The sequence below is a fragment of the Dipodomys merriami genome, unplaced genomic scaffold (assembly GCF_024711535.1).
Source record: "Dipodomys merriami isolate MVZ:Mamm:240054 unplaced genomic scaffold, mDipMer1.0.p SCAF_1, whole genome shotgun sequence".
NCBI lineage: Eukaryota > Metazoa > Chordata > Mammalia > Rodentia > Heteromyidae > Dipodomys > Dipodomys merriami.
This window is the reverse complement of record NW_027202270.1, coordinates 126,417,086-126,443,911: the sequence shown is the minus strand read 5'-3', so window position 1 is coordinate 126,443,911 and position 26,826 is coordinate 126,417,086. Positions and strand designations below refer to the sequence as shown.

The following is a 26,826-nucleotide window of genomic DNA, read 5'->3' as shown; positions in this document are numbered from 1 at the left end:
GTACTCCAAGTATAGTTTTTACCTGTACATTCCTCTGTGATAACTACACTTTCTTGGTAAGGGGAGTAGCTGTTGGATAGGCACTTCAAAACTGACATGATTTTTTTTTATAACTGGTATTTATACAAAGCTTTTCTTTTCCCCCATACAGTTGAGTAAGGAAATGAAGAAATATTTCTAGTGGCTTATTTAAAAAATTTGTCTCCAGCGTTTTAAATTTCAAGTTGGATTTCAAGTCAGCGAAGACCCTGTATCCTAGCATACACGAGGAAGTTGTCCTGTGACCTGTTTCACAAATCTTCTTCTTTTGGTTATTTTTGTAACATGTTAGGGCTTTGTGCTGTACCTGTGGCAGTCCAGGTACTTAAAGTTTTCCACCTGCTATGAGAGAAGAGGAAGATCTCTTCATTTGCTTAGACATTCTTTAAATTTCTGAGAACCTGACTGCCTAATTTTACTGAATTGATCTACCAAGAAGATGCGCTCTTTGTGTCATTTACTGACTTGACTAGATCAGTTGTGCCAAATTCTTGGGGGAGGTTGTGAAGATCAATTTGGGCAATGCATGTAGAGAATTCCAGCACAGTAACTATTACATGATTCTCCCCAACAAATGGTATGACCTAAGAAAACTATGACTAGCTGGGCACTAGTGGCTCACGCCTGTAATCCTAGCTACTCAGGCGGCTGAGCTCTGAAGATCGCAGTTTAAAGCCAGCCTGGGCAGGAAAGTCTGTGAAACTCATCTCCAATAAACCACTCAGAAAACTGGAAGTGGTGCTGTGGCTCAAGTGGTAGAGCTCTAGCCTGGAGCTGAAGAGCTCAAGGACAGCACCCAGGCCCAGAGTTCAAGCCCCACGACCAACCAAAAAAAAAAGAAAGAAAAAAAAAGAGAAGAAAACTATGGCTACCCATGTGTACGTGTATGTGTATGTGTATGTGTGTGTGTGGGGGTCATCAAATGGGTTACATAGTTAAGGTAGCAATTTAAATAGATGGTAATTGAAGTTTCTGGAATTTTACTAGAAGGTAGTTCTATGATATGTCTACATGTCTGCAATATGTAACTTTCTCTGCTAGCTATACTGGATTTCTCTACCTAAGCAGAGATTCTATTGATAAAAATGATTCTGCTCTTACATAAATAGTTCCTTTAAGAAAGAACCCAAATACTTTTAATCCATAATGATATATTACACTAAATTTAGGTAAAAGTAATTTTTGGCCTGATCTTTTGGATGAGCATTCTCATTGGTTATAAACCATTTATTTATTTGTTTGTTTGTTTGTTTATGTACCAGTTCTGTGGTTTGAACTTGACCTTGAATTTGGCTTTTTCATCCAAGGTTGGTGCTCTACCACGTAGGCCACACTTCCACTTCTAATGTTAGCTTTTCTTTTGTAGATTTTTTTTCATAACAATAATAATCCTATCCTACACTGTAGCAGTTGACACCTATCAATCTGATACAGCATTGTAGTTAAGCCTTGGTTCTTGAAGTGGGTATATTATCATCTCATTTACTTGTGAGGTTTTTGGGACTTTAAGGCCTTGGATAAGTTGTTTAGTTACTCAACTGATCTCTGACTATAGCAGGTGCTTAACCACTTCCTGACCTCACTTACTTGACAAGTGAATGCCCAGACCTCTATGAAGAAAAGGCCTTTGGAGGGAGCAGAGAGATTCTGGGTTTTTCTCTTGGACTCTTTGGCTATGGGATTGAGTTCTCACTTGGTCACCCTTATTCGTCCAATTGTCAAGAGCAGTGTTTGAGTCACAGCTGTTCCTTTTCTCCCCCCATGCCCTCGGTGTTCCTCCGAGGACGCAGAGCTGAAAGTTCTCCAGAATCTTTTTCAGGAATCTGAGAAATGCTGCTGGACTCATGTTCCCAAATTAGGCCAATTTCCTCATCCCCGGCAGCCTCCCTGAGCTGGAGCTCCCTCAGTGCCTTGCATTACGTCCTTCACCCTCTGCCTTTCACTCACTGGTCTGCCAGCCGGACAGTTATTTTCAGCCCAATAGGGTTATCTGCTGACCCTTTTTGGTGACATTTTCTTCTTTCTCACAAAAATAACTCTCTTGATTGGTCACATTTTTCAGCCTTTTTCGTAGTCCCTCTCCACCCAGCTAGAGTGAATGATGCTTTGATAACATTGCTGAAGAGGGATGTGGGGAATTTGATTTGGAGCTGTTCATAAGGAATGCGTTTTCCACACTTCATATTTATGTCATGCTTTACATGTTTTAGTTTTGAACTGTCCCTTGGGGTGGCCAATGCATATCACTGACCCATCCTTGGGGCTGGCCACTGTTTGGGAGGGAAATGTTGTGTCAGGGCAGAGCATCTCAAGAAGCTCCTCCAACACAAGCTGTGGTCTAGGATCTTTGAATGCCCCAGGACAATGTATACCATCTTTCTGGCTTCTTCCAAGTCCTGGGGTAGATATTTTTGTTTACAGAGCACTTTGAGATTCCCTTCATCCTTTCTGAGAGTTTTACATGAGAAATACCTATTGAGAGCTTAGTTCAGTGGCACAGTAAATTAGCTATTGTAATTTGAGGACTTCTCAGATTACATTTTTGTTATCATTTTTTTCCCTCTAATCTCAGCTCTGCCAGTTTATATAAATAAACTGGGCATATTTCTGGCAAGTAACTAAACCACCCTAAGTCTATGTCCTTATCTGCTAAACCAAAGTAATAGTAATTCTCATTTCATAGGGTTGTTGCAGAATTAAATAAGAGAGTATAGAAAGCTCTTAGTAGGATTGTGCCTGGTACATGCTAGTTCTTACTGTTACTTCTCTGTATCACATGAGAATTAAAGCATGATATCAATTGAATCTTTTTTTTGGTTGTGGGGCCTGAACTTTGGGCCTGGGCACTGCCCCTCAGCTCTTCAGCTCAAGACTAGCGCTCTACCATTTGAGCCACAGTGCCACTTCTGACTTTTTCTGCTTTTGTGGTGCTGAGGAATCGAACCCAGGGCCTCATGCATGCAAGGCAAGTACTCTACCACTGAGCCACCTTCCTAGCCCCAATTGAATCTTAAATTTGCAATATTGTTCAAGATACAGAGATACTCATATTTCATAAAACAAACTGATCTTTAGGGCAAAGAAGCATTTAGATGAGGAATCTTTTTTTTTTTTTTTTTTTTTGGGTCCGGTCATGGGGCCTGAACTCTGGGCCTGGGCGCTGTCCCTCAGCTCTTCAGCTCAAGGCTAGCACTCTACCACTTGAGCTACAGCGCCACTTCCGGCTTTTTTTTTCTTTTTGCTTATGTGGTGCTGAGGAATTGAACCCAGGGCCTTGAGCATGCAAGACGAGTGCTCTACCACTGAGCCACCTTCCCAGCCCCTAGATGAGGAATCTTTGATGAGAGTTCCTTGTACCACTTGAGACCTGTTTTGTCTCCTGTTCCTATGCCATTTGTCAATACATTTCTATTGTTATTGACTAGAAGTTGGCAGATGATGTGGCTTGCATTGAGGCATAGGAACAGGAGACAAATTCCAGACTTTCCCACACCATTTTTTAGTGTTGAATATTTACATACAATTCACATTATTATAAATTTAAAAATTCACCTTGTTAGGTACTGGTGGCTTATGCTTGTAATCCTAGCTACTCAGGAGGCTGAGATCTGAAGATTGTGGTTTGAAGCCAGCACTGTAGAAAAGTCCGTGAGATTCTTATCTCCAATAAACTACTCAGAAAAAACTGGTAGTGGAGCTATGGCACAAGTAGTAAGAGTGCTAGCTTTGAGCAAAAGAAACTTAGGGATAGCTCAGGACTGTCACACATAAAAAAGAAAAGAAACAAATTCACATTATTATTAACTTAAAATTTTCTCCTTTTATGCTTAAATAACATTTGTTTTTTAAATTTAACAATGACATCACAGCTTATGATAAGTATTTCAATGATGGAGCAGTTCCAGATTATAACTGGCATTTGAAAAAATAGTAAAGCCATTGGCATTTCAAGAATCAGGAAACCATGAAGGTAAACGCGAACTGAATTGTTCCTGTGAACAATTTACTTTACTCAGAATTATGAGACTAGTGGTAGAAAGAGAGCCAAATGCCCAATTTTCATCAGTGTATGTTTGGCCAATTGTTAGTGACAGGGATGAAGAAGATAGTGCTTCACGAGAAATAGTGTGTGACCATTTGGAAGAGTCATAGTCTAGAGGAACTTTAGGGAATGAGGCAGGAGCATTCTCTTGGGTGCTTGGATTTGTGAGGTTTTATAGAATGATCAGGCTGTACTTGATAGAGCTGCTGGAGAAATGAGGTTCCTGAGAGAAAGCCAGGTTTTAGGAGAAGGGAGGAGCTGGAGAGAATAGGCTATCAATGGAAAATGTCCAGTCTGCTTAGGATCATGAGATTGAAATCATTAGCTAGGCTATGTCATTTCTCATTATTTGACTATCATTCTGCTACTTCTCAGTAATTATTGTGAATGTCAATAATTACTGAGAAGTAGCAAAATGATAGTCAAATACTCTTTTAGTAATGATACTCTACAGAGGAAGGTACTCACTAAGGTTGAATGTCATTGAAACATTTTGGGTCAGTCACTTACTTTCACCCAATAATAATAGAGAATATGTCACTGCATTTAGACATTTTCTTTTATGTCCCAGTCTTCCAATGGCTTTTTGGGTGTAGCTTTTTATATGATTTTTGTAGTGGATACTCTGGGGATTAAAATATGATTTCTAGCTGGGTGCCTATGGCTTATTCCTGTAATCCTAGCTTTCAAAAGGGTAAGATCTGGGGATTAAGAAAGTCTGTGAGATTCTTATCTCCACTTAACTATCAAAAGGCCAGAAATGGAGCTGTGACTCAAAGTTATAGAGCACTAGCCTTGAGCACAAAAGCTCAGGGACAGTGCCCAAGCCATGAATTGAAACCCCAGGACTGGCAAAAAAAAAAAAAAAAAAAAGTATGAATCCTTATTACCAGTTACTTCATATTGTAGTGCTTTATGTAAAAACTTTTGTATTATTGATGTCATATTTAAAAAGAACTTATAAACCCTACAGTACAAGTAGGTATTGGTGGTTTATGTCTGTAATCCTAGCTACTTAGGAAACTGAGATGTGAGCACTGCAGTTCAAAGCAAGCCCAGGTAGGAAACATTTATCTCCAGGTAACTACTAAAAAGCCAGAAATGGCATTGTGGCTCAAAGTGGTAGATCACTAGCCTTGAGGAAAAAAAAGCTCAGGTACAGTGCCAAGGCCTTGAGTTCAAACCCCAAGACTGGTATACACATACACAAATTCTCAGTTTTATTGGCTGGTATCTCTTTAGATTGTTATTCTGTCCCATTTTCACTCTCCAGTTGGAGGTTCTAGGACTTCAGTTTTGTGAATGTTAGACTTCTCATTATCTTACAGGTTTGTCCCTTGTTTTCCAATTTTGTCTTTTTTGGGGGGGCGGGCGGTGTCCAGTCGTGGGGCCTGAACTCTGGGCCTGGGCGCTGTCCCTCAGCTCTGCAGCTCAAGGCTAGCGCTCTACCACTTGAGCCACAGCACCACTTCCAGCTTTTTTTCTTTTTGCTTATGTGGTGCTGAGGAATCAAACCCAGGGCCTCATGCATGCAAGGCAAGCGCTCTACCACTGAGCCACCTTCCCAGCCCCTCCAATTTTGTCTTTTTTAAAAACTGTATGTTTGTGTTTATGTGTGTGTGTGTGTGTATTTGTGTATTTGTCTTTTCTTTTTGGTACTGGGGATCGAACCCAGGATAAGCACTTTGCTACTGGGCTATATCCCAGCCGCCCCCCCCCTTTTTTTTTCTGGGGATCAAACTCTACCATCTAAACCATACCACCAGTCCAGTCCTTTTTTGCTGATCTGTCTTTAAGTTCACTGATTATTTCTTCTGTCTCCATGCTATTATTAAATTATTAGTTGAAATTTTCATTTCAAATAATATATGTTTAAATTCTAAATTTTTTTCTCATTTTTCATATATAGCTTCTATTCTCATCTTGATTCCTCATTTGTTTATTCACTATGATTATCTCTGCCTTTAAGTCCTTTGCTTATATGAATAGTAACTTCTTTAAAGTCTTTGTTAATTGCAGTATTTGGGTTATCTTAAAGTTAGTTTTTAAATCTGCTGTTCTTTTGACTATGAGTCACATTTTACTTTGCTTCACATGTCTAATAATTTTCACTTGTACATCATGGTTGATACCTTGTAGAAACTTGGATTTGGTTATCTTCTTCTAAAAAGCATTGAGTTTTGCTTTAACAAGCAAATTGTTGGTAGTAGACCACTTCAGTTACTGCAGGTTCAGTTTGAGGCTTTGTTAGGTCAGGTCTATTTTTGTTTTGCCTTAGTCCTAGAACAAATCTCATTGTCTGGGAACTGGCCTTCTAAGGCATGGTTCTGCTGAGCTTTTGATCACTACGTATATATTGGAGTCTCCTTATCCTCATATGCAATGCAGTTGTTAAAGAAGGATTTTGGGGGATCTTTCATTGCAGAAAAAGACACTGTAGTGTGTTTTAGCACTGGTAGCTAAGAATGTGTTTTTTCTTTGTTACCAAATGAGAAAAGATTGAATGTAAGTTTTTCATAGATTAAGTTTATTAAATTTAAAGGTCCATTCCTTATCTTGGCTTATATCCTTTATAATTTGAAGAGATTGGGCAGGTCCATTCTTTAATGATATGATTTTGAGAAGGAATGGTAGTTCAAAAAAGATTAACAAAATTAAGTTACTGACCTGGTACTGTCAACCACATCCCAACTCCTAAACAAAATATTGTTGTTTGAAATACTGATTATTCATGAAAAGCAGAAGTTTGAGAAACAGTTCTGCAAGTTAAAATTTTTTTAAGCTCACTGGAGACATTTTGAAATTATATGCAATGGGACAGCGATATATACAAGACAATATGTTGGAAATGATCTGTATAACTTGGGGTGTGGGGGTGGGGGGAGGGAAAGTAGGAGAAAAATGAGGGAAGAGGTAACAAGTTTGACTAGACATGTACTTATTACCTTACTTATGTAATGGCAACCCCTCTGTACATCACCTTTACCATAAGAAAATGTGAATCTTAAAAAAGAAATTATATGCAATGGGGCTAATTTTCCAGCCATGACTTACATCTGTGTTTACAGTGTTTTCTCCTTGAGCTGTCACAACTGAAGCAGGATAAAGAACTGCAGTGTGTGACCTGTGATGTCCCTGATCTCACCAGTGTGACACAACATGAGGAAAGGAGCTAGCTAGGCTTCCTTTCAGATGGGGCTGACAGCCTAACGATTAATAGCTCTCTTTCAAGCTCCCCCCACTTTTCCATCATCACCCCTGAGGAGTCTCATGAGAGATCAGGTTTCTTAAAGGTTGCAGCTTGCTTCTCCCACCCTCCTCTCACTCCAAGTTATTCCACTCTGGATTTGGTTGAGGTAGCAAGTCTAGACTGTGCTTACACAAAGCTATGAAGTCATAGGTGCCAAGTGGGGCTGCTTCTTAGAGTGTTGGGAATTTACACCCTCCACATCTTGTGCATTTCTGGCTACACATGTTGGATTGATTTTAACAAATGGAAGGGAGTAAAGAGAATGACAGAAATGTATAGGTTTTCATTTATGATGAAAGTTGAAAAGAATGTTTATGTTGGCTGAGTAGCAAAAAGTATAGGGGAACGGAGCATGTCTTTGTAAGTGTCTAGAAGGTATGTAGACCCAAGAAGGACGAGGAGAAGGAGAAAGAGAAGGAAGAGGAGGAATTGATTTAGAGTTGATTTAAATGTATCCCAAGGGATACAATTAAACTTAAAAGGATGCCATCCAAGGTGGGAAAATCCAGGGTGAGTTCTAAGCATAATTTTCAGGACTAAAATCTGTTCTCTCTAGTTCAGCCTCTTCAGAAACTACTGGCAGCTCTATCTTATGAGTGACTTTGAGGGCACAGGGTAATGACTGTTGAGCTATGGAATATGGGTCTTTTTATTATAAAGTGCATGTGACTATCTGGGGAAGTATGACACCGCTGAGAGCATTTGCTGCATACTGGCTGTCCTGTCATTTATGCATGTGTCAGCGAGCAGCAGAGCTGTAGTTTCCTCCTCTTCATTTGAGTATCTTTAAAGACTTCCTGGTAAGGAAGACAGAGTAGACGAAAACAAGATCTCAGAATGAAACACATGCAAGGCAGCCCCAAAGCAAAGGCCCTGCTATGCATGACTATCAAAACCATGCCATTGATCAACCCCAGGCATGAAAGACTTGTCCTCCAGACTTTGCAATTTATTATTGATTTCTGATAAATAATAATGACCATCTCCAACAAGAAGTGCCTGCTCTATGGCATGGGGTTGTTACTTGGGCCTACAGTACATCTGCAAGGGACTCATGACTACTACTCTTATTTTACAAAGGAAAGGAGGCTTTGTGAAGATGTAACTAGCTCAAGGCTACATAGCTATAAAATGGCAGCTCTAGAATTTGAATCCAAATTGTTATTTCTTTACTCCTCTTCCTTCTCATCCCCACTCCTACATCCTTGTATTATTAGGAAGAGGCCAAGATAGGGAAAGATCACAGTTTCTGACAGAAAAGACCATCTGGATGAATTAAGGTGGGCATGATAGTGTGAACCTGTCATCCCAGCTGTAGCAGGAAGTAAAAAAAAATAGGAGGATCATGGGCTAGGTATTTACCTGATCAGGAAGTGAGATCTTATTTCAGAAATAACCAATGCAAAAAAGAGTTGAATATGGCTCAGTGGTAGAGTACCTGCCCAGCATGCATAAGGCCCTTAGTTCAAACCTGAGTACCACCAAAAACAAAGGCTGTTCTTATTGCCTCCTGGTAAACCCACTTCTTCCTCTCTATTGATTCCATCATTCTTCAAAATGACTCCTTGGTATGAGGAGACTCTCGTGTGGCATGCAGTAAAGACCCAGCTACTTTCCAAGTGCAAAAGATTTATATTGCATTTAGCCTGTCACAGTTTGGCACAGTATTCAAGTTGTTTCAGTTTATTTTTGGCCTCACTTTCTAATCTTGCCTGTATCCTTACCCTTTCTCTCAGCAGAGGCCTCACCAATGGGGTGGTGCTAACCCATGTTACTTTCTGGTTCTCCTATCTTATTTAAACGTATTTGTATTGTTAGTAGGTACATTTGACTTTGTCCCAAATATAAATGAAGCATATGGTCTTTTCAGTTCGATCTTCCCAGTTTTCTTTGTAATGTCAAGCTAATGGCACAAGATTCTTATTCTCTGGCATTTGGTTCCAGCTCAATTCTCTCTTTTTGCTGGCTGCTGTGTCCTTCCAAGTTCATCCTGGCTGGCATGCATGTGGCTACCAGGAAGTCTTGTATCGGCTGGCTTTCTGAAAACTCTACTGACATGCTGACCTGGATTTGAATCCTTGCTTCATGACTTATCAAATGAAATGATTTGGGGATCTCAGTTTCCTTATCTGTAAACTTGTTACGTAGTAGAGCATGCTTCACTGAGTCATGAGATCCAGCAAAGCAACTCTCCTGAAGCTTTGGAGGGTTGTATAGTAATCCCTCAGAAGATGTTAACTATTATTACTATTATTATTATTTTGCCAATCCTGGAGCTTAGACTCAGGCCCTGGCCACTGTCCCTGAGCTTCTTTGCTCAAGGCTAGCTCTCTACCACTTGAGCCACAGCGCCACTTCTGGCTTTTTCTATTTATGTGGTACTGAAGAATTGAACCCAGGGCTTCATGCATGCTAGGCAAGCACTCTACCACTAAGCCACATTCCTGGCCCTATTAATTAATTAATTAGTTGACGCCTTCTTTTACTATGCCTAGGTTAGTACTACTGATCAAGTCTATGTTTTCTCATATTTTTATGTTTTCTCATTTCTTGATGTAGCTTCCAACTACTTTGTACCTACTCAAATTGATAACTGTCCCATGTTATCATTTCTACCATTTTCACCTCTTGCTGCCTCTCGCAGAATTCAATATGCTACAATTCATAACTGGGAGGAATCACTCTTAACATGAAGCAAAGCTCAAGATCTTGGTACTAGAGTGGTAAAGCCAGGAGCAGAAGCAGATTACATCATGTTATTTTAGTCACACTCTCCCCGTATCCTAATTTCATATATGCATATAAACACAAAATACCAGTCACAATAAGGTGGGGGTTGGGAGAGTTACATATATCTGAAAGTAAGGGTCTATAGCACTTGCCTAGTATGTATGAGGCCAGCAATCCACAGCACCACAAAAACAATAAAAGCACATTTTTTCCATCACTTCTAGTGATGGATTTTTGCTGTAGTTATTCTCTGGTCTTGGTGGTAGGAATTCCTTGCCATTAAATAGAGAATATCTCTGATCCTATTCAACATAGTACTTCCTTGAACATGTAAATCCATTCCTCATAAAAAGGACTCTCCCTTACACCAACCCTTCCATTTTTCTCTTTGGTTAACTTAAACTTCATACTCTTAACTTCATTAGTATTTGGGTCAACTTTTCATTAAAATTAGAAACATTTTGAAAAGTAGAAGTTATACAATGAATAGCATACACCTATCACTGAGATTCATCTGTTACTAACATTTTCCCATGCTTTGTTATAATTTATAAAATATTTGAAATTATAAGGCTGTATTGCATAGAATGCATATATATAATATTTTTGATGCATTATTTCTGTAAAAATGACAAATATTATAACCTGTTATTTAAATGCTTTAGCGTATTCGTGAAGAATGCTCTTTTCCCAGGAAACCATAGAGCTATACCTTAACAGTGTTAATAATTCTCTAACACTTTTTTTTTTTTTTTTTTTTTTTTTGTCGGTCGTGGGGCTTGAACTCTGGGCCTGGGCGCTGTCCCTCAGTTCTTCAGCTCAAGGCAAGCGCTCTACCACTTGAGCTACAGCGCCACTTCCTCTCTAACACTTATTACCCAATTCATATTCGTTTTCTCATTTTCTCCAAAATTGCTGTGTGTGTGTGTGTGTGTGTGTGTGTGTGTGTGTGTGTGTGTGTGTGTGTGTGTGTGTGTGTGTGTGTGTGTGTGTGTGTGTGTGTGTGTGTGTGTGTGTGTGTGTGTGTGTGTGTGTGTGTGTGTGTGTGTGTGTGTGTGGCACGCATGAGCATGCCTTGTACTAGAGTTTGAATTCTAGAACCTAAGCTTTTGTTCAGCTCCCCCCAACCCTTGTTCATGGCTTGATGAGCTCTACCACTTGCAGCATGTTTCCAATTTGGCATATTGCAGGTTAACCAGAGATAAGAATCTCTTAGACATTTCTGCCCAAGCTGGCTTTGAAACTCAATCCTCAGATCTCATCCTTCTGAATAGGATTTTAGGAATTAGCTACTGGTGCCTGACTAAAAAATTGCTTTAATTTAAAAAAAAAAATTTAGGTAGCTGTACAAAGGGTTTCAATTCAACAAATCAGTTTATAAGTACAGTATCACTCCTTCCATCATTTTCCCCCATCTCAATATTGCTTTTATAATACATTGTTTACAGTTTAGGTTCCAAGCAGGAGCCACATTATTACATTTCTCTCTATGAAAGTTTTAATTTAGAATGATCCTTCACCTTGCTTTCATTCTCCTTTAATAGCATTGACTTTTTAAAGAGATTGGGTCAACTGTTCTATAAAGATTCTCACTTTCTGTATTTGTCTGATTCTCTCTTCCTGGTGACAGTTAACTTTTTCCTCACCTAATTTCCAGTAAGCTGGAAATTATATTGAAGGTTTGATTAGGTTCTAGTGAAACATTTTTGGCAGGAATTTTTCCTGGATGGCTCTGTGGCAGCACATCATGTCCATTATTAATGTTGCTGTTTGATCACTGAACTAAGTTAACAAGAAATAGTTTCATTGTGAAGGAACATTCTCTCCCTTCAGTAGTGTGGAATGTATGGTCAGTTCTTTGGAACCATAAGAATATCCAGATCTTTCCTTCAGTCTCTTACCTCCTCGCTTTACCATCCATTGATGGTCAAGATTCTTTCTTAGGTTTAAAATAGAATTTGTTTTATATGTGCGCTTCAGCTTGTTCTTTCATAGAATTGTGTTTACTGAGTTAAACACAAGTCGTAAGTTCTATTATCTTCCTTGATCTTAAATCCACTAGGGGAAAACTTGGGTGTATGATGGGACCTGGGGTTTAGGAGATAGATGGAAGCATGGAAGACAGAATGGAGGGATGGATCCCTGTAGGGGTGCACATATTTCTAAGTGTATGTCTTGCCTTTCATCAAGCATATAAAGAACAGCTCTCTTCAGTCTTCTTTTAAATTGCTAGGGAAAGGACAGGAGGTTGGCTTTTAGTAATTTTAGTTTAGATGTGGGAACTGTATGGTCCCTAGGACCTGAAAAGTGGATAAGGTGTGAAATTTGCACTGGATCTTACTTAAGTAAATGCCTTTTGGCTGGGAATTTGTGCATATATCTGTGCGTGCGCGCGTGCGTGCGTGCGTGCGTGCGTGCGTGCGTGCGTGTGTGTGTGTGTGTGTGTGTGTGTGTGTGTGTGTGTTGCAACAGGATGCTACTTGGATTAAGAACAGCCTGATTCATTTCTTTGGTGGTGGGGATGGGAATGGGGGTAGGATTTCTCCAGGACTTATGAGAGTATATGAGAAGTCCCTGAACTCAGAAGGCTCCTTTTTTGGCACTGCAACATTTTTCTGTGCCGGCATCTTAAGAATCTGGGGGAACCATATAAAGATCAGAAACAAGTTTGGCCTGTGAGTCTCCCTCTTACATGGTAATTCCAGTTCTTTGAATCCTGGCCCATTCGGATGAGACCAAATAAAGAGACTATTTCCTGAATTTCCCGCTCTTTGCCTCTCACAGGCTCCTTTTTGTAGCAAGCTGGTATTTCAGGACTGTAGCCTGCAGTCACGTGCTCCTAACCCTTACAGTCATTCCTGCCCCCCGTTTATTTTTGGAGAGAGTGTATTTTTACTTCTCTTCAGGAGCTATGTAGGGTCCTGCCCCCTCTGCCCATCGGTGGCAGCCCCAGCAGACTGTGTTCATTTCCCACACTCAAGATGAAACTCCACATTCAAGAAAGGACAGAGGGATGCTCAGAGGACTACCATCACAGCTTCTATTTCTGTCCCTCTTGGTGTAGCGTATTTTAAGACTTTTCTTTCTTTAAAATGATTTGGATAATGTTACCTGGCAGAAAGTCAGCCAGAATTGGAAATCATTTTTCCAGTTGATGTCCTTGTGGCCATACTTCTGCATTTCAGAAGCTAAGTAATTTGAAGAATAAACCAAGGCTTGTAAATTGTAGGACCAGGCCTGTCTTCTGGGATTTAAGATCAGTCAAGTTCTAGTCTGTCTCCAATCCGGTCATTACATGCAAAGTATACACATTGGGAGTAGATACATAATGTCTTTCTAAGAGCTTGATCAAGGAGGTTCTAGAGTTGTTGGGCTCCAAGCAAACAGTGTCTCGGTTGTCACAGTCTGCCAATAGTTTAAACGTCCAGTTTTGAAAATGAATCAAGAACATACTTCTTCACCTTTAAATATATACTCAGTATGTGATGTGAGTCATTTTACAGAGAACTTGGACACATAAAATTCAGGGGGGGGGAATCATGTATTTGTGTCTTCTCTGGACTTAATTAGATATGGTGGGCATGAAAAGGAAGCATCTCTTTTCCAAATGGAAAAATCCCTGGCTAAAAGATTTCAACTCTTCATTGCCTAGCTAGGAACCAGAGTTCTGACAGTTCAGCTGGTAAGGGCATTCCTAGCCTCTGATCTGTCAGCTGGGAAAGGAAAGCACACCAATGCTAGCAGCTAGGTTAGAATGAACAACAATTGTGGCCTGGCCAGAATGCCTTTTCTTGTTTCAGACTGCCCTTGGGGGAGACCCATGAGACTCTCTTGGGAATGGAGCTGGCTAGGTATCTAGATGTCATCAGAGTTCCTAAAAACAGCATTCAGACATTCTGGAGCTTGACTATCCAGGCAAAAGGATATGCAGGACTTTCTGCATTATATTACTAAAAAGCAGTCCTCTGCTTCCATTTCAAACAGTTTGTTTCTACTTAAATTTAGAATACTGAGTTGTGATGAGGGAGCATCAGGTTCCACTTATAGCCTCTGGTGTACCCACGGTGACAGATGTGGAAAGGCTCAGACATTGACCATTATAGAAATAGAGTGGCAACATATGCTCCAGGAATAGTGTTGTGTTTTCCTGGCATCACTATACCATCATATCTGGTTGTTTCTGTAGTGTTCTTCTTTGATATATCTAATGCAGTACAAGCCTTGCTTTCCCCATAAATAGAGTTTCCTGGACCTCTCCTTTTCCTCAGCATATCCCAGTTTAGTATAGTTTAGCCCTTTGCTGTGTTATGCAAGTGCTATGCAGGAAATACCACTATTACACCCACCAGAGAACTACAGAAATGTGTGGAGCTGTCCTGTGGCTAAGGGATTCTACCACAGCTCCACCTCTGGACCCTGGATGGACCTTTCTGGAATACCATGCCTCTGTTCCTCATGGTAGGGGTGTTGGCAGAAGCATTTCCAATTCTTGGAATTGGGACTGTAAAGAGCCTTCCTTCCTCCACAACAAATCTGAAGACACTTCCCTCTAAATGCACCCTCCAAACTTCTCTCTGTGTACACAACTAAGTTTTACTTGTTTGTCCTAGCCTCCCATCTGCCTCCGGCACCTCTAAGACCTAGTGAGTGGGAAGCAGGAGGACTCCTGAAGTTCCTGCCTCAATTTGCTCTGAGGATTGTACCAGGAGCATGTCAGTTCTTGAAGACCTCAGTCATTATTGAAGAAGACACTTGTTTTTAGAATTTGTTGTTAAACTGGACTGTATATTAGAGGAGTGACTTGTACACAGTGAGATTTGTAGTTGCCGCTAGCATTTTATAATAGGGGGAGAATAAGCAGAAATGTGGCTTGCTTCTACCTGTAGTTGGAAAGGATCTTCATATTTTCATTCACTCCTTAACAGCTGTAGCTTCCTGGAGTTTGTGGTAACAGAAAAGAAAGCCCATCATTTTGGTGTTTAGCATATTAGAAAACTCCTATTAACTATGCCCTCTGGTAGTCAGAGTGGCAGGAGAAGAGGCTAGGCCAGCATCATTGTTTTTCTCCCCAAATGCTTAATGTATTTTACTGGACATGTTGACATAAGTAATGATGATTATGATATAAGGGTAGAAACAGGTAGAGTATTATGTGCTGGGCACTTCTTTGAGCACTTATCCATTGGGTATTGATTTAATCTTGCCCTACTTTTAGGGATTTCTCAAAAGACTGCCTTATGAAAGAATTTTATGTCACTTAAGATCCTCTTCCATGCTGGATAATCATCTTTCACTGTCCCTTCCCAGTACAGTTTTTGCTCTTCCTGTTTCCACTGTAACCTATATCACAGAATAGAAAACAGTGGCTTTAGGCAACATAGGTTTCTTCCTATCTCATTGTGGATTCTTGGCATTAGACAGGACTGGCCAAGCTCCCAAAGAGACTAGGGCACTCCCTCTGTTATGGCATCATGATTTTACTTGGGTCTTTCTGTTCTCTCAACTTGTGAAACAAAGAGAAAAAAGCAATTGCTCTAGCTCTACACATCTAGTTCAGGGTCTGTACACCTCCTGTCATCAAGGCTAGCTTTGATGAGTGAAGTAGAATTGAGCTAAGACAGATATGCTTTCTGTTTGCACACTATATATGTATATAAGAAATCAGGGCAGGGAAGGTGGCTCAGTGGTAGAGCGCTTGCCTTGCATACATGAGGCCCTGGGTTCGATTCCTCAGTACCACATAAGAAAAAAGAAAAAAGCTGGAAGTGGCGCTGTGGCTGTAGCCTTGAGCTGAAGAGCTGAGGGACAGCGCTCAGGCCCAGAGTTCAGGCCCCATGACCAAACCCCCCCCCCAAAAAAAAAAAAAGAAACCATATAAAATGATGCTAATCAACATGAACTCCAAGATATGCGAACAAGAGTTTTTTTTAAATGTACTGTGTGAAGTTCTTTCTTTTTTCTTTCTTTTTTCCCTTTTGGTTTATCCCCTTGTCACTATTTTTGATTTTGGTACCGTGTGTCTTGTATCTATGTTTATCTGATTTGGGGAAGGGAAGAGCAATAACAAAATGTTGAGACAGGACTGGGAGTGTGGCGTAGTGGTAGAATGCTTGCCTAGCATGCATGAAGCCCTGGGTTTTATTCCTCAGTACCACATAAGCAGAAAAAAACCAGAAGCAGAGCTATGGCTCAAGTGGTAGAGTACTAGTCATGATCCAAAGAAGCTCAGGGACAGTGCTCAGGTCCTGAGGTCAAGCCCTAGGACTGCCAAAAAAAAAAATGTTGAGACAAAGGACAAAGTTTGAACTAATGCAGCATTAATACTCACAAGATACAATGCTGGAAATGAACTTTACAACTTGGGGAGGGGGAGGAAGTAGGGTAGAAGGAAAGTGGGAGAAAATGAGGGAGGGGGTAACAAAGTTCGACAAGAAATGTACTCATTACCTTACTTATATAACTAATCCCTCTGTACATCACCTTTACAATGAAATAAACTGGAAAAAATAAAGAGAAGTGTGCTCTCCCATTTTTCTCAAAATACTTGGCATAGCTTTCATTTTCACTTCAGGCAGACATGGGGACAGAGAACTCCCTACCACAGGAGAAAGAGCCACACCGTGCAGTAATAGTAGATGGCAACTGACACTTGACTTCAGCAGACACTTTAGCAGGAAGAAGACAGAAAGGAAGGGTGGGGACTGTGGCAAGCTGCATTATACATGTTCACTCTACAGGGGGTGGACAGCTCCTGTGCAGCCCCTACTGGATAGTTCCATTTTCAAGAAAAGTTAGAAACTGAATTTTTAATGTGGAAATCTTTTGATAAACTTAAAGCAAAAACAAGAGAAACCATGTTGCTGAACAAAACATACGGTTACCAGGCTATAACTTTATTATATTATCACTATATAGTATGTCCTTGGGTAAAGAAATATACACAGCCTAGGGAAAACAGCAGTAGGCCAAACTGCTGTAAAACATCCTTAAGGAAGCTCAGTGTGGTTCAGTTCTCCTCATAATTTTGTCTCCCCTTCACAATGCTTTATGCATCTTAAGAGCTCAAGACAAGGTCCTTGGATCTGTCTGTACACTGCCTTGGCTTGTGAGAGTCTTGGGTTAATTTGACTCCAGCTGGTCTTTACAGTTCCAGTGCTTTCTATTGCCTAACAAATCTGCCTCTGTGCTTCAGGTCTAGATGCCTGAGACAGAGAATTCAATTGGTTCTGACCAGGTCTGGTACACCCCCGGTATCTAAGAAGTTCACAGAATGTGAACTTCCAGCCTGTGGATGATGAGTGTGGGTAGACTGGGAAGCAATGTGTGGCCAGTTTCTCAGTACGTCTTTGGACTTCCCTCTGTAGAGACAAACAATAACTGAATTTGGGAGGTTTCTATCTGAAATATTAGGAGCCTTTCTATAGCTGTGTTACCTGCTTCTTGCATAGAAAACTTGAGTGCTGCTTCCATTTCCCAGATGCTAAATGGGTACCGGTATTCCCAGACTTGGCTCCTTCTCAGTCATTTCCAGCAGGCTCTGGCTCACACTGCAGAAAGGCCCCAATTGTACATGGAGCATGTCCTTGGCAGGCGAGGGCACCACTAGGGAAGCAGGAAAGAAAAGGTGTCAGGGTGTGAAATAAAGGTATCAAAAATATAAAGCTATTTGAGCATATCGAAGGGGCTGTTATTTTAAAAAGTGAATGCCTATGTTAGGCATTAGGCTAAAGGAAAAAGAGACTACAATGTCACATTTTAGTCCAAGGGTCAGCAAGCTCCACTCTTTCTGCCAAATTTGGCTTGCTGCCTGTTTTTGTTTCTGTTTTTGAAATTCAGCTCAACTTGTTTTTCCACTTATATAAACTGTCTCTTTCTCTGTAGTATTAGAGCTGCATAGTTGCATTGGAGTTTATGGCTCACAAAATAAATGTATACTACCTGGATAGTATACATCCTGTGTAGAAAAAGGATCTCCAACCCCTGTTATCAAAGTAGCTTTTCAGGTTGAGAGTGACAGAATTCTGTGAAGTGCTTTGGGAAAAATATTGGTTGGGTAACCCAAAACAGGAAGTGTCCTGGTCTATCTAACTTACATGATTTGGTGGATTCAGTGATCTTCTCTTGGTGTTTTTAGTTAGGATATGCTGGGTCAGAATCTATGCACTTGGGTTTCTTCATGAACCCATTTCTGGGCTCAAATAATTTAAATAGACTTTTAACCCATCAATTTTGTTTATATCTTCTAAGAAAGCCTCAATCTTATTTCTCTTACTACTTTTTACTTTGATTCAGGTAATAAAAGTTAAAAAGTTAGACAATTGCTGGGTGCTATAATCCTAGCTACTTAAGAGGCTGAGATCTGAGGATTGGAGTTTGAAGCCAGCTTAGGCAGGAAAGTTTGTGAGAGTCTTAAAATTCTCCGAATAACCACCAAAAAGCTGGAAGTGGAGCTGTGGCTCAAATGGTAGGGCACTAACACACACACACACACACACACACACACACACACACACACACACACACACACACACACACACACACACACACACACACACACACACACACACACACACACACACACACACACACACACACACACACACACACACACACACACACACACACACACACACACACACACACACTCAAAAAAATATACAAAACAGAGAGGAAAAATTAAATTGGAGCCTCCAGTTAGGCACATGTAGTTAATTAACACTAGATACTGTATATTCATAATCTCATTACAAAATTAGAAGCTGTTTGAAATGTTTTTGAAAGAAAATGAATATGTACATTAAACTTTCTCATATCGTTAAGTATTTTTGTAAAATAGTTTTGCATTATTTACATAATATATTCATGTGTATTCTGCCATATACTCAGTTCTTCATTGCTGATTATTTTGATAGCTTCCAGCTACTTAGTGTGCCGAAGTAACAGTGTGTTCTACTGTGTTTATTTTTTAGGGATAAATTCCTAGGATTAGAATTACTGGCTCAAAAGCCTAAAAAGGCTGGGGTATAATTATATACCCACTAGAAGGATATGGAACCACCCAGCTTTTCATACTAAATTAGAAAGCCTACTGTATTTTTTTCATTTGTATTTTAGTTTTACATTTTTATTGAGGTTGACTGTTGGTTTAGATGACCCGCTCATAGCCACTGTAATGTTTGAATGCACATGTTGAATGATGGTGGCTTCTCTTTCATTGCAGGCCCCTCCTCCAAAACCACCTCGAAGGCAGGGAGGCTGGGCAGTTGATTCTGGAAAGGTGTCAAAGTGAGTACCAGCAGCCTATGTGGATGGGGGTAGGTGGTGGGGGGTACACCAGTCCTTTGTCATTTTATTGAGATAAAATTCACATACCAGTTAAAGGATACAATGGAATAATTCATAGGATAGGCACAGAGCTGTGCCACCATCACCACAATCAGTCTTAGAACTTTATTTTTATCATACCCTACCCAAGAAACTTTGTATCTAACAGTGACTTCCCATAGCCTCCTAATCTCCCCAACTCTAGGGAGCAATCAATCTTCTGTCCCTGGGATGTGCTTATTCTGGATGTTTTATGTAAATATCATCATATATCATGTAATTCTCTATGACTTGCCTTTATTGCTTGCAAAGTTTACCTACATGTAGCATTCTGTGTTTTTAAAGTACACGAATGAAATTGTGCCTGGCTACTGGGATGAACTTTGCATCATGGCCACTCTGGACATAGATGGTTCACAAAGAGCAGGCCAGATGTCCTATCCCATCACTCTGTCTAGTTGGCATCTCATGTTTACTGAAAGGCAGTGCTGTCATTTGGCAGGCATATTGGAACTGTGACCCTCCAGTATTAACTCATCAGCTTATCCTCTTCTGCGAGGAATAATGTAACATCACAGAGCATTCATCAGCCCTTCGTAAGCCAAGTGGGTATGGATGCAGCTTCTGTTTTCACCAGGCTGGATGACGTTTGACAAGGTGTTTATACTGCCCAAGCTGCTCAGTGGAGGCATTGGTGCTCCCTTCAGTGTAGTGCAGGAATATGGCGGCTGTTTGTAGCCCTCCTGGTTTCTCTGCAGCTTAGGCTAGAGGCTGATCCCTTGTGATTCCATGTGGAGAGATGTCAGAGTACAGTGGTGTACTTAGGAGCCACAGTTTACCCTGCTTTTAAATCCTCACTTGTGCCACTTGTATCTCAGGGACTTTAAGCAAGTGGTAAGTGATTTACCTATCTAGTCTCAGTTTCCTCATCTGTAGAGTGGGTTAAAATAGCTCTTACTTGAAAGGACTCTTGTGAGAATTGAATTGATTCATATGTGTAAAAGTACTCAGAAGAGAAAGCATTTAGGAAGCATTCTAGATGCTGACTTCTGTTTCTATAATGATGATTGTGTGGCTTCGAATATATTATTTTTCCTTTGCCAGTCCTGGGGCTTGAACTCACGGCGTAGGTTCTATCCTTTAGTTTCCTTTGCTCAAGGCCAGTGCTCTACAATTTGAGCCTCAGTTCTACTTTCAGCTCTTTTGCTAGTTTATTGGAGATGAGTCTCATGGACTTTGCTGCCAGGGCTGGCTTTGAACCATGATCCTCAGATCTCAGCCTCCTTAGTAGCTAAGACTATAGGCATGAGCCTGTAACATCCTCTTGTTGCATATCTTTATACACTCATGAAGTTCTGGAGCTTTTAGATGTTTATGTGGGTATATTTTGGGGAAATAATTCCAGGTCAGGAAAAGCAAGGGCTGTTTTGATGATCAGGAATTGTCTTTAATCATGAGTTTACCAGCCTTAAATATAAGAATGTCAGACTTTCTAAGCTTTTTTAGTCTCAGAAGCACTTTTAAAGTACATGGTGTTAAGAATTGGACATAATGGCCTGGTGCTAGTGGCTCATGCCTGTAATCCTAGCTACTCAGGAGGCTGAGATCTGAGGATCACGGTTCAAAGCCAGCACTAGCAAGAAAGTCTGTGAGACTCTTATCTCTAATAAACCACTCAGAAAACCAGAAGTGGCACTGAAGAGCTCAAGGATAGCACTCAGGCCCAGATTTCAAGCCCCACGACCAACCAAAAAGAAAAAAAAATTGGACATAGTGAATGAGTGATGTCTTCTCATCTCTGCTAGCATCAGGGAATGCATATGACCAAGAGCAAACTAGGACTCTGGACACCAGACTAAGATCTTTGTCTCTGGGATGGTTTTATAATGACCTTGTCTTTAGTAAGGAGAGAGCAGTCCTAAAACTTCTTGCTGCTCTTCAAAGGACAGCATTTGTCTGAAACCCCAGTACTTGGGAGGTGGAACCAGAAGGATTGTAAGTTTGAGGCAAGGATGAACTGCATAGTGAGACCCTGTCTCAATTTTTAAAAAGGGCTGGGCACTCATTGCTCACATATGTAATCCTAGCTACTCAGGAGGCTGAGATCTGAAGATTGCAGTTTGAAGCCAGCCAGGGCAGGAAAGTCCATGAGATTCTATATCCAATTAACATCTAAAAACCAGAATTGGAACCGTGGCTCAAAGTGGTAGAGCACTAGACTTGAGCACAAAAGCTCAGGGACAGGACCCAGGTGCTGATTCAAGCCTCATGACTGACAAAAAAAGAAAAGTCAAAAGGGAGAATTTCTATGCTAATTCAGGAGTGGCAATGAAGTCTCTTCTTGTTTGTTGGATAAGAAGTGACAGCAGAACAAAGTTTAAAACACAGCATCTGATTCAGACATACCTGGGTTGGAATTCAAGTTTCAGTAGTTCACTGGTTGTGTAAACTTGAATTATTGCTTGCTCCTATAAAATAGTCACAGTGCATATTACAAAGATTCATTCTGAGGATTGAATGTATAATATAGGGAAAAGCACCCAGCTTAATGGTAGTAGCTATTGCTGCTATATTTGTTAATAATTGACAATTACTTTCTGGCATGCACAGGGTCCCAGGTCTCTGAGCTCTGTAACTGTAAAACGTTGCAGTGTTGCACATGACAGTGCTGGCTGCTGCCTCAGGACTTGTTATCACTTCTCTCCCAGTGGTCTTTTGTCACTCAGATGCTGTTAAGCCTCTCTTTTCTTGATAGAATTCAGCACTGGTTTTTAGTGACTTTGAAATACAAGTCTTAGGTACTAGAGAGAATCTTGGATAGGAGCCTCATTTTTCTAAGATACTAGGAGATTTTATTATAATATCTAGAAATGTAGAAATAAGACAAACCCTGTGTCTTCCTCTTAGAGAACAAAATATTATGACAGGTATTTATTCCTCCAGCAAAAATATTTGAGATTTTTCCAGATCAAGTCAGTTTTCTCTTGGAGAGAGATACTTTTCCCTTCTTATATTCTCTTTTTTTTTTTTTTTTTGCCGGCCATGGGGCCTGAACTCTGGGTCTGGGCGCTGTCCCTCAGCTCTTCAGCTCAAGGCTAGCACTCTACCACTGGAGCTACAGCGCCACTTCCAGCTTTTTCTGTTTATGTGGTGCTGAGGAATCGAACCCAGGGCCTCATGCTTGCAAGGCATGCACTCTACCGCTGAGCTATCTTCCCAGCCCCTTATATTCTCTTTTCACAAGTTTTACCTTGGCTGACTCCTTACTCAGTTTGTGGTTGTTTGTCACTAATAATGTTGGAGGGTCAGGCAGATCCTGAAACTTACTTTGTGCTGTGTCCACATTCATTCTTTAGATCCTTTAGCCTCAGATTTCATCTGTACACCAATGATGTCCAGTCCTCCCCCTGGACATCCACTTGATGTTTCTACTTAGTTATACAACTTCTTAATTTCCATGCCTTGTTCCCCTCTTCCCAATCCATATCTCTATATTTCCTCAGATCTTAGTAAGGGGCAACCCCATTTTCCTAGATCCTCCCACAGTTACATTGGAATCACCCTGACAAGGGGTCCAAGAGGCCTGTGCTGAGCTACATTAAGGACCTCCCCCATTAAGGTTGGAAACATAGCTCCTATTTGCAGAAGGCTCTCGGGAACACCAGAGTATAAGAGCAGAATTCTAATTGAGGCATTTCTGTTCAAAAAATCAGAAGCAGCAGTAGGCACACATTGTGAACAAAATGAATGGCTAGTACTAGCCATGTGACGTCAGAGAACAGAGTCATCTCTAAAATCAGGGTACACCTTTCAGAAGATCTGAATTCTGATGAGCATAGAGGCTCATAAGAGCATTTAGGCTGAAAACTTGGTGTTGAGTGGTTAATAACCTTAGTATGGCAGAAAATTCACACTGGGAATAGTATACTTTTTGGATAATAATAGCAGTGTTCTAGGCATCTGCCACAGTTCAGCTGCCATAACAAACTACCTTATATTGGGAACCTGAACAATGAACGTTTATGTCTCAAGTTTTTGGAAGCTGGAACTCTGCATTCAGTCCTAACTAGCATGATTGGGTCCTTGGTGAGCGACTCTTCCTGGCTACATCCTCACATGCTTCTTCTTTTGTTATCTTCACAGAGAGAAAGGGGTGGGGGTGGGGGGAGAGCGAGATCAAAAGTGCTGCACCTTCATAATGACTTGTAGACCCAATCACTTCCCCAAAGTCCCACTTCCAAACATCATCACACTGGAGTTTCAAGTTCAGCATTTGGGAAAGGGGAGGGAAGGATGGACACACATTTGGTTCACAGGTGCATCTTTGAAGTGTGTTATATCAACTCTTGGGTAGCTTCTATTCAATGAGATGGTATCCCTTACAAGGAAGGTGGGAGGAAAGTGACATCAAGGTTGTCACCAGTGGAAAGTAGGAAGTATCCCCTTCTTGATCTACTTTTCCCTGGTATGTGTCTCTAATTGAGGAGCTCAGCACCAAACAATATGAGTTCTTAGGGTAGCCTTACTTTATATAATACTACCCAAGACAGAGAACAGAGCATTTGTCAGCCATCTCCCAGGGTGCCAGAACTCATGCTCACCCCCAAGGCATGAAATAGAGTAGAGTTCAGGAATTGCCTGGGACCTGGAATTACAACCTGTCCCTTCTCTTGGCATAAAAGGCATAGCTGTGAACAAGATGCCATCTTGGAGCCAGTTTCCCTTGGCTCTAAAGTTGTCTAAGTTGGGGCACTTTGAGTTGATAGGTCACTGGCTTCGCTGTGGAGAATAGAATGAGAGGGACCAGACTTAGTCAAGAGAAGAAGAAAGGTAGTCTGATTAACTTTTGTCTCAAAGTGTCTGTTTTTGGGTTTGTCCCTGCATTGATCTGCAAGGGAATGAGGCAAGTAATGGCCCCTCAGGGACTTTCAGGACTTTGCTCTCAATGTCAGCCGTCATTTTCAATCACCCTCTCCCTCCCAGCCATTAATTTTGGCCCAGGATCATGGGGACTTGTCCATCTATCACTCCTAATTGACACTAAATGATCTGTCAGTTTATTGATGAACGGCAGGAGTGGAATTGTCACAATATATTTTACTTTCTAACAACTCCTCCTGACAATTTTACCTTGTCCATCTCACTCTCCGCACATAAATCTCCATTGGCCGCTCATTCCTCCTCTCGGGCTGTTCTGGTGCCAGCCACTTCCACACCATCTGCACGTGTCAAGGACATCAAGATGGCGGGAGAATGCCGTGTGCTGGTCCCGAGGTTACCCCCCTTCCCTCCTCCTCCACTCTTCCCTTCTCTCTCTCTCTCTCTCTCTTTAATGGCATAGATGTTCCAAGAATACTAAAGGGCTTCTGTGCTCTTCCTCTGTCATTGCCATATCAGAGTCTCTTTACCTTCTTGTTAGCAGCAAGTAGTTAATGCTTATTAGGCTTCAAAAGGCAAAAACTCATAGGGCTGGAGGCGACTCTAAGCACAGCCAACTCGGTTATAGGCCGTGCATCCCCAGTGAAGCCTGTTCCTCAGAAAGGTGTCAGAGTAGTATAGCTGGAACTTCCTAGTTGCTGTGTTGTGTGCTGTTCTGTATGCAGGTATGCCATAATCTAGCATTCGCTGCCGTTGGGCCTGCTGGGTCTTCCTAGTCCTGCTGAGACTCCTAGGCTGCTTATCTGTGCCTGTGAGAAGTCTCATTCGTCTAATCGGTTTGCCATCCAAGTGTTATTTTTAAATGCTCCATGTCTTGAAAGATGGGGAGTTACTGAGTTAGGCACATCTAAGGCTATACAGTTATTTAGGTTTAAGAAGGTATATGGATGGATAGGAAGAATCCATTATCCTCTGGGAGATCTGAGGAGCCTCACAATGGATAAGGAATGTCACTGATTCCCTTCCTCCTTCCTTTCCTGCTGGAGGTAATATTTGTTAATTGGCAAAGACTGTTTTTGTTTATTAACCCTCATGCCTATCAGAATTAATAATAATTCTTAATATCATCTGCTATCGAGATCATATTCAGTTATTCTCATTGTCACATAGATGTCTTTGTAGAGTTGGGATTGTAAAAAAGGACAAATCAAGGTCTCCCATTGTATTTAGTTATGTTTTTAGTTTTTTTATTCTGTAGCGCTGCAAACAATTTTTCTTTCATGCCATTATTTTCTTGTTTTGTTTTGTTTTGTTTTTTGGTAAGAAACTTGTCCTGTAGAGAGCATCCCATATTCAGGATTTGGCCCTTTTCTTCCAAGTCATGATGTTTAACTTATTTCTTCATCCCCCAGGTTCCCTGTTATGTCTTTTTTTTTTTTTTTTTTTGCCAGTTGTGGGGCCTGAACTCTGGGCCTGGGTGCTGTCCCTCAGCTCTTCAGCTCAAGGCTAGCATTCTACCACTTGGGCCACAGCACCACTTCTGGCTTTTTGTGCTTATGTGGTGCTGAGGAATCGAACCCAGGGCCTCATGTATGCAAAACAAGCACTCTACCACTGAGCTACCTTCCCAGCCCCCAGATTCCCTGTTAAAGGGACAGTTCCATTTAATTGTTAGCTCAATTGAGGCTCAGAAGTATTTTGTAGGTTGGGCCATCTGCATCTCCTGTCCACATCTGAAAGGTCAGGTGTGGGAAGGTTCAGGCATCCTTCACTTTACCTCACTTTCCATCAATTTCCCTGCTACTGGCTGTAGCCTACTGATGGTAGTTGTCTAGAGAAATGGTTTCATTAATGGTTGTCAAATAGCAATTTTCGAATTTTCAGTTGTTAATGGAAATTGCTCTGTAAAGAATATCTCCATATCAACCATTTGGTTGTCCTCTCAGATCTGTGTGCGTGTGTGCGTGTGTATGAGTGCCATGCGCACATGTGCGTGCACCAATCCTACAACTCAGGGCCTATGCACTGTCCTTGAGCTTTTTTGCTCAAGGCTAGCACTCTACCACTTGAGTCACAGCTCCACTTCTAGCTTTTTTTGTAGTTAATTAGAGATAGAGTTTCATGACTTTCCTGCTTGTGCTGGCTTCAAATCATGATCCTCAGATCTCAGCATTATTGAGTAGGTAGAATTACTGATGTGAGCCACTGGTACCCTGCTTCTGATCTTTTATATTCAGAAAAATTTAAAACCTATGAAAAATGTTGGAAGAATAATAGAGCAAGCATCCTTATACCTCATGTAGCCAGTTGTAAATGTTCACCTGCTTTCCTGATTGTCTAGTTTAATTTTTGTCTTTATTTTTTGCTGTAGCTGACTTTGTCTTTGTATTACTGGTAACTAGAAAGTGATTACTGTGTAAGAGATTTTTGTCTATATATTTTGCTTCTGGATCTATCGCACTTGGTACATATATGTTCATGGTGTATCAGTGGGTGAATTTTGGACATTTCTTACAGAAGTACATTACTTAAGAAGGGATCAAGTAGCTGGCAAAGGTACCAT

At 40.9% G+C, this 26,826-nt stretch overlaps 1 protein-coding gene across 2 annotated transcripts in view; it reads left to right on the top strand.

Moving 5' to 3' along the window:
* The window catches only part of Ift43 (intraflagellar transport 43), a 75,221-nt gene that overhangs the window by 7,559 nt on the left and 40,836 nt on the right, over positions 1-26,826 (top strand). For both annotated transcript variants that reach the window (XM_069990256.1, XM_069990173.1), the window contains exon 3: positions 19,282-19,346. In XM_069990256.1, the coding sequence (XP_069846357.1) occupies positions 19,282-19,346 (65 nt within the window). The remainder of the gene's footprint in view (positions 1-19,281; positions 19,347-26,826) is intronic.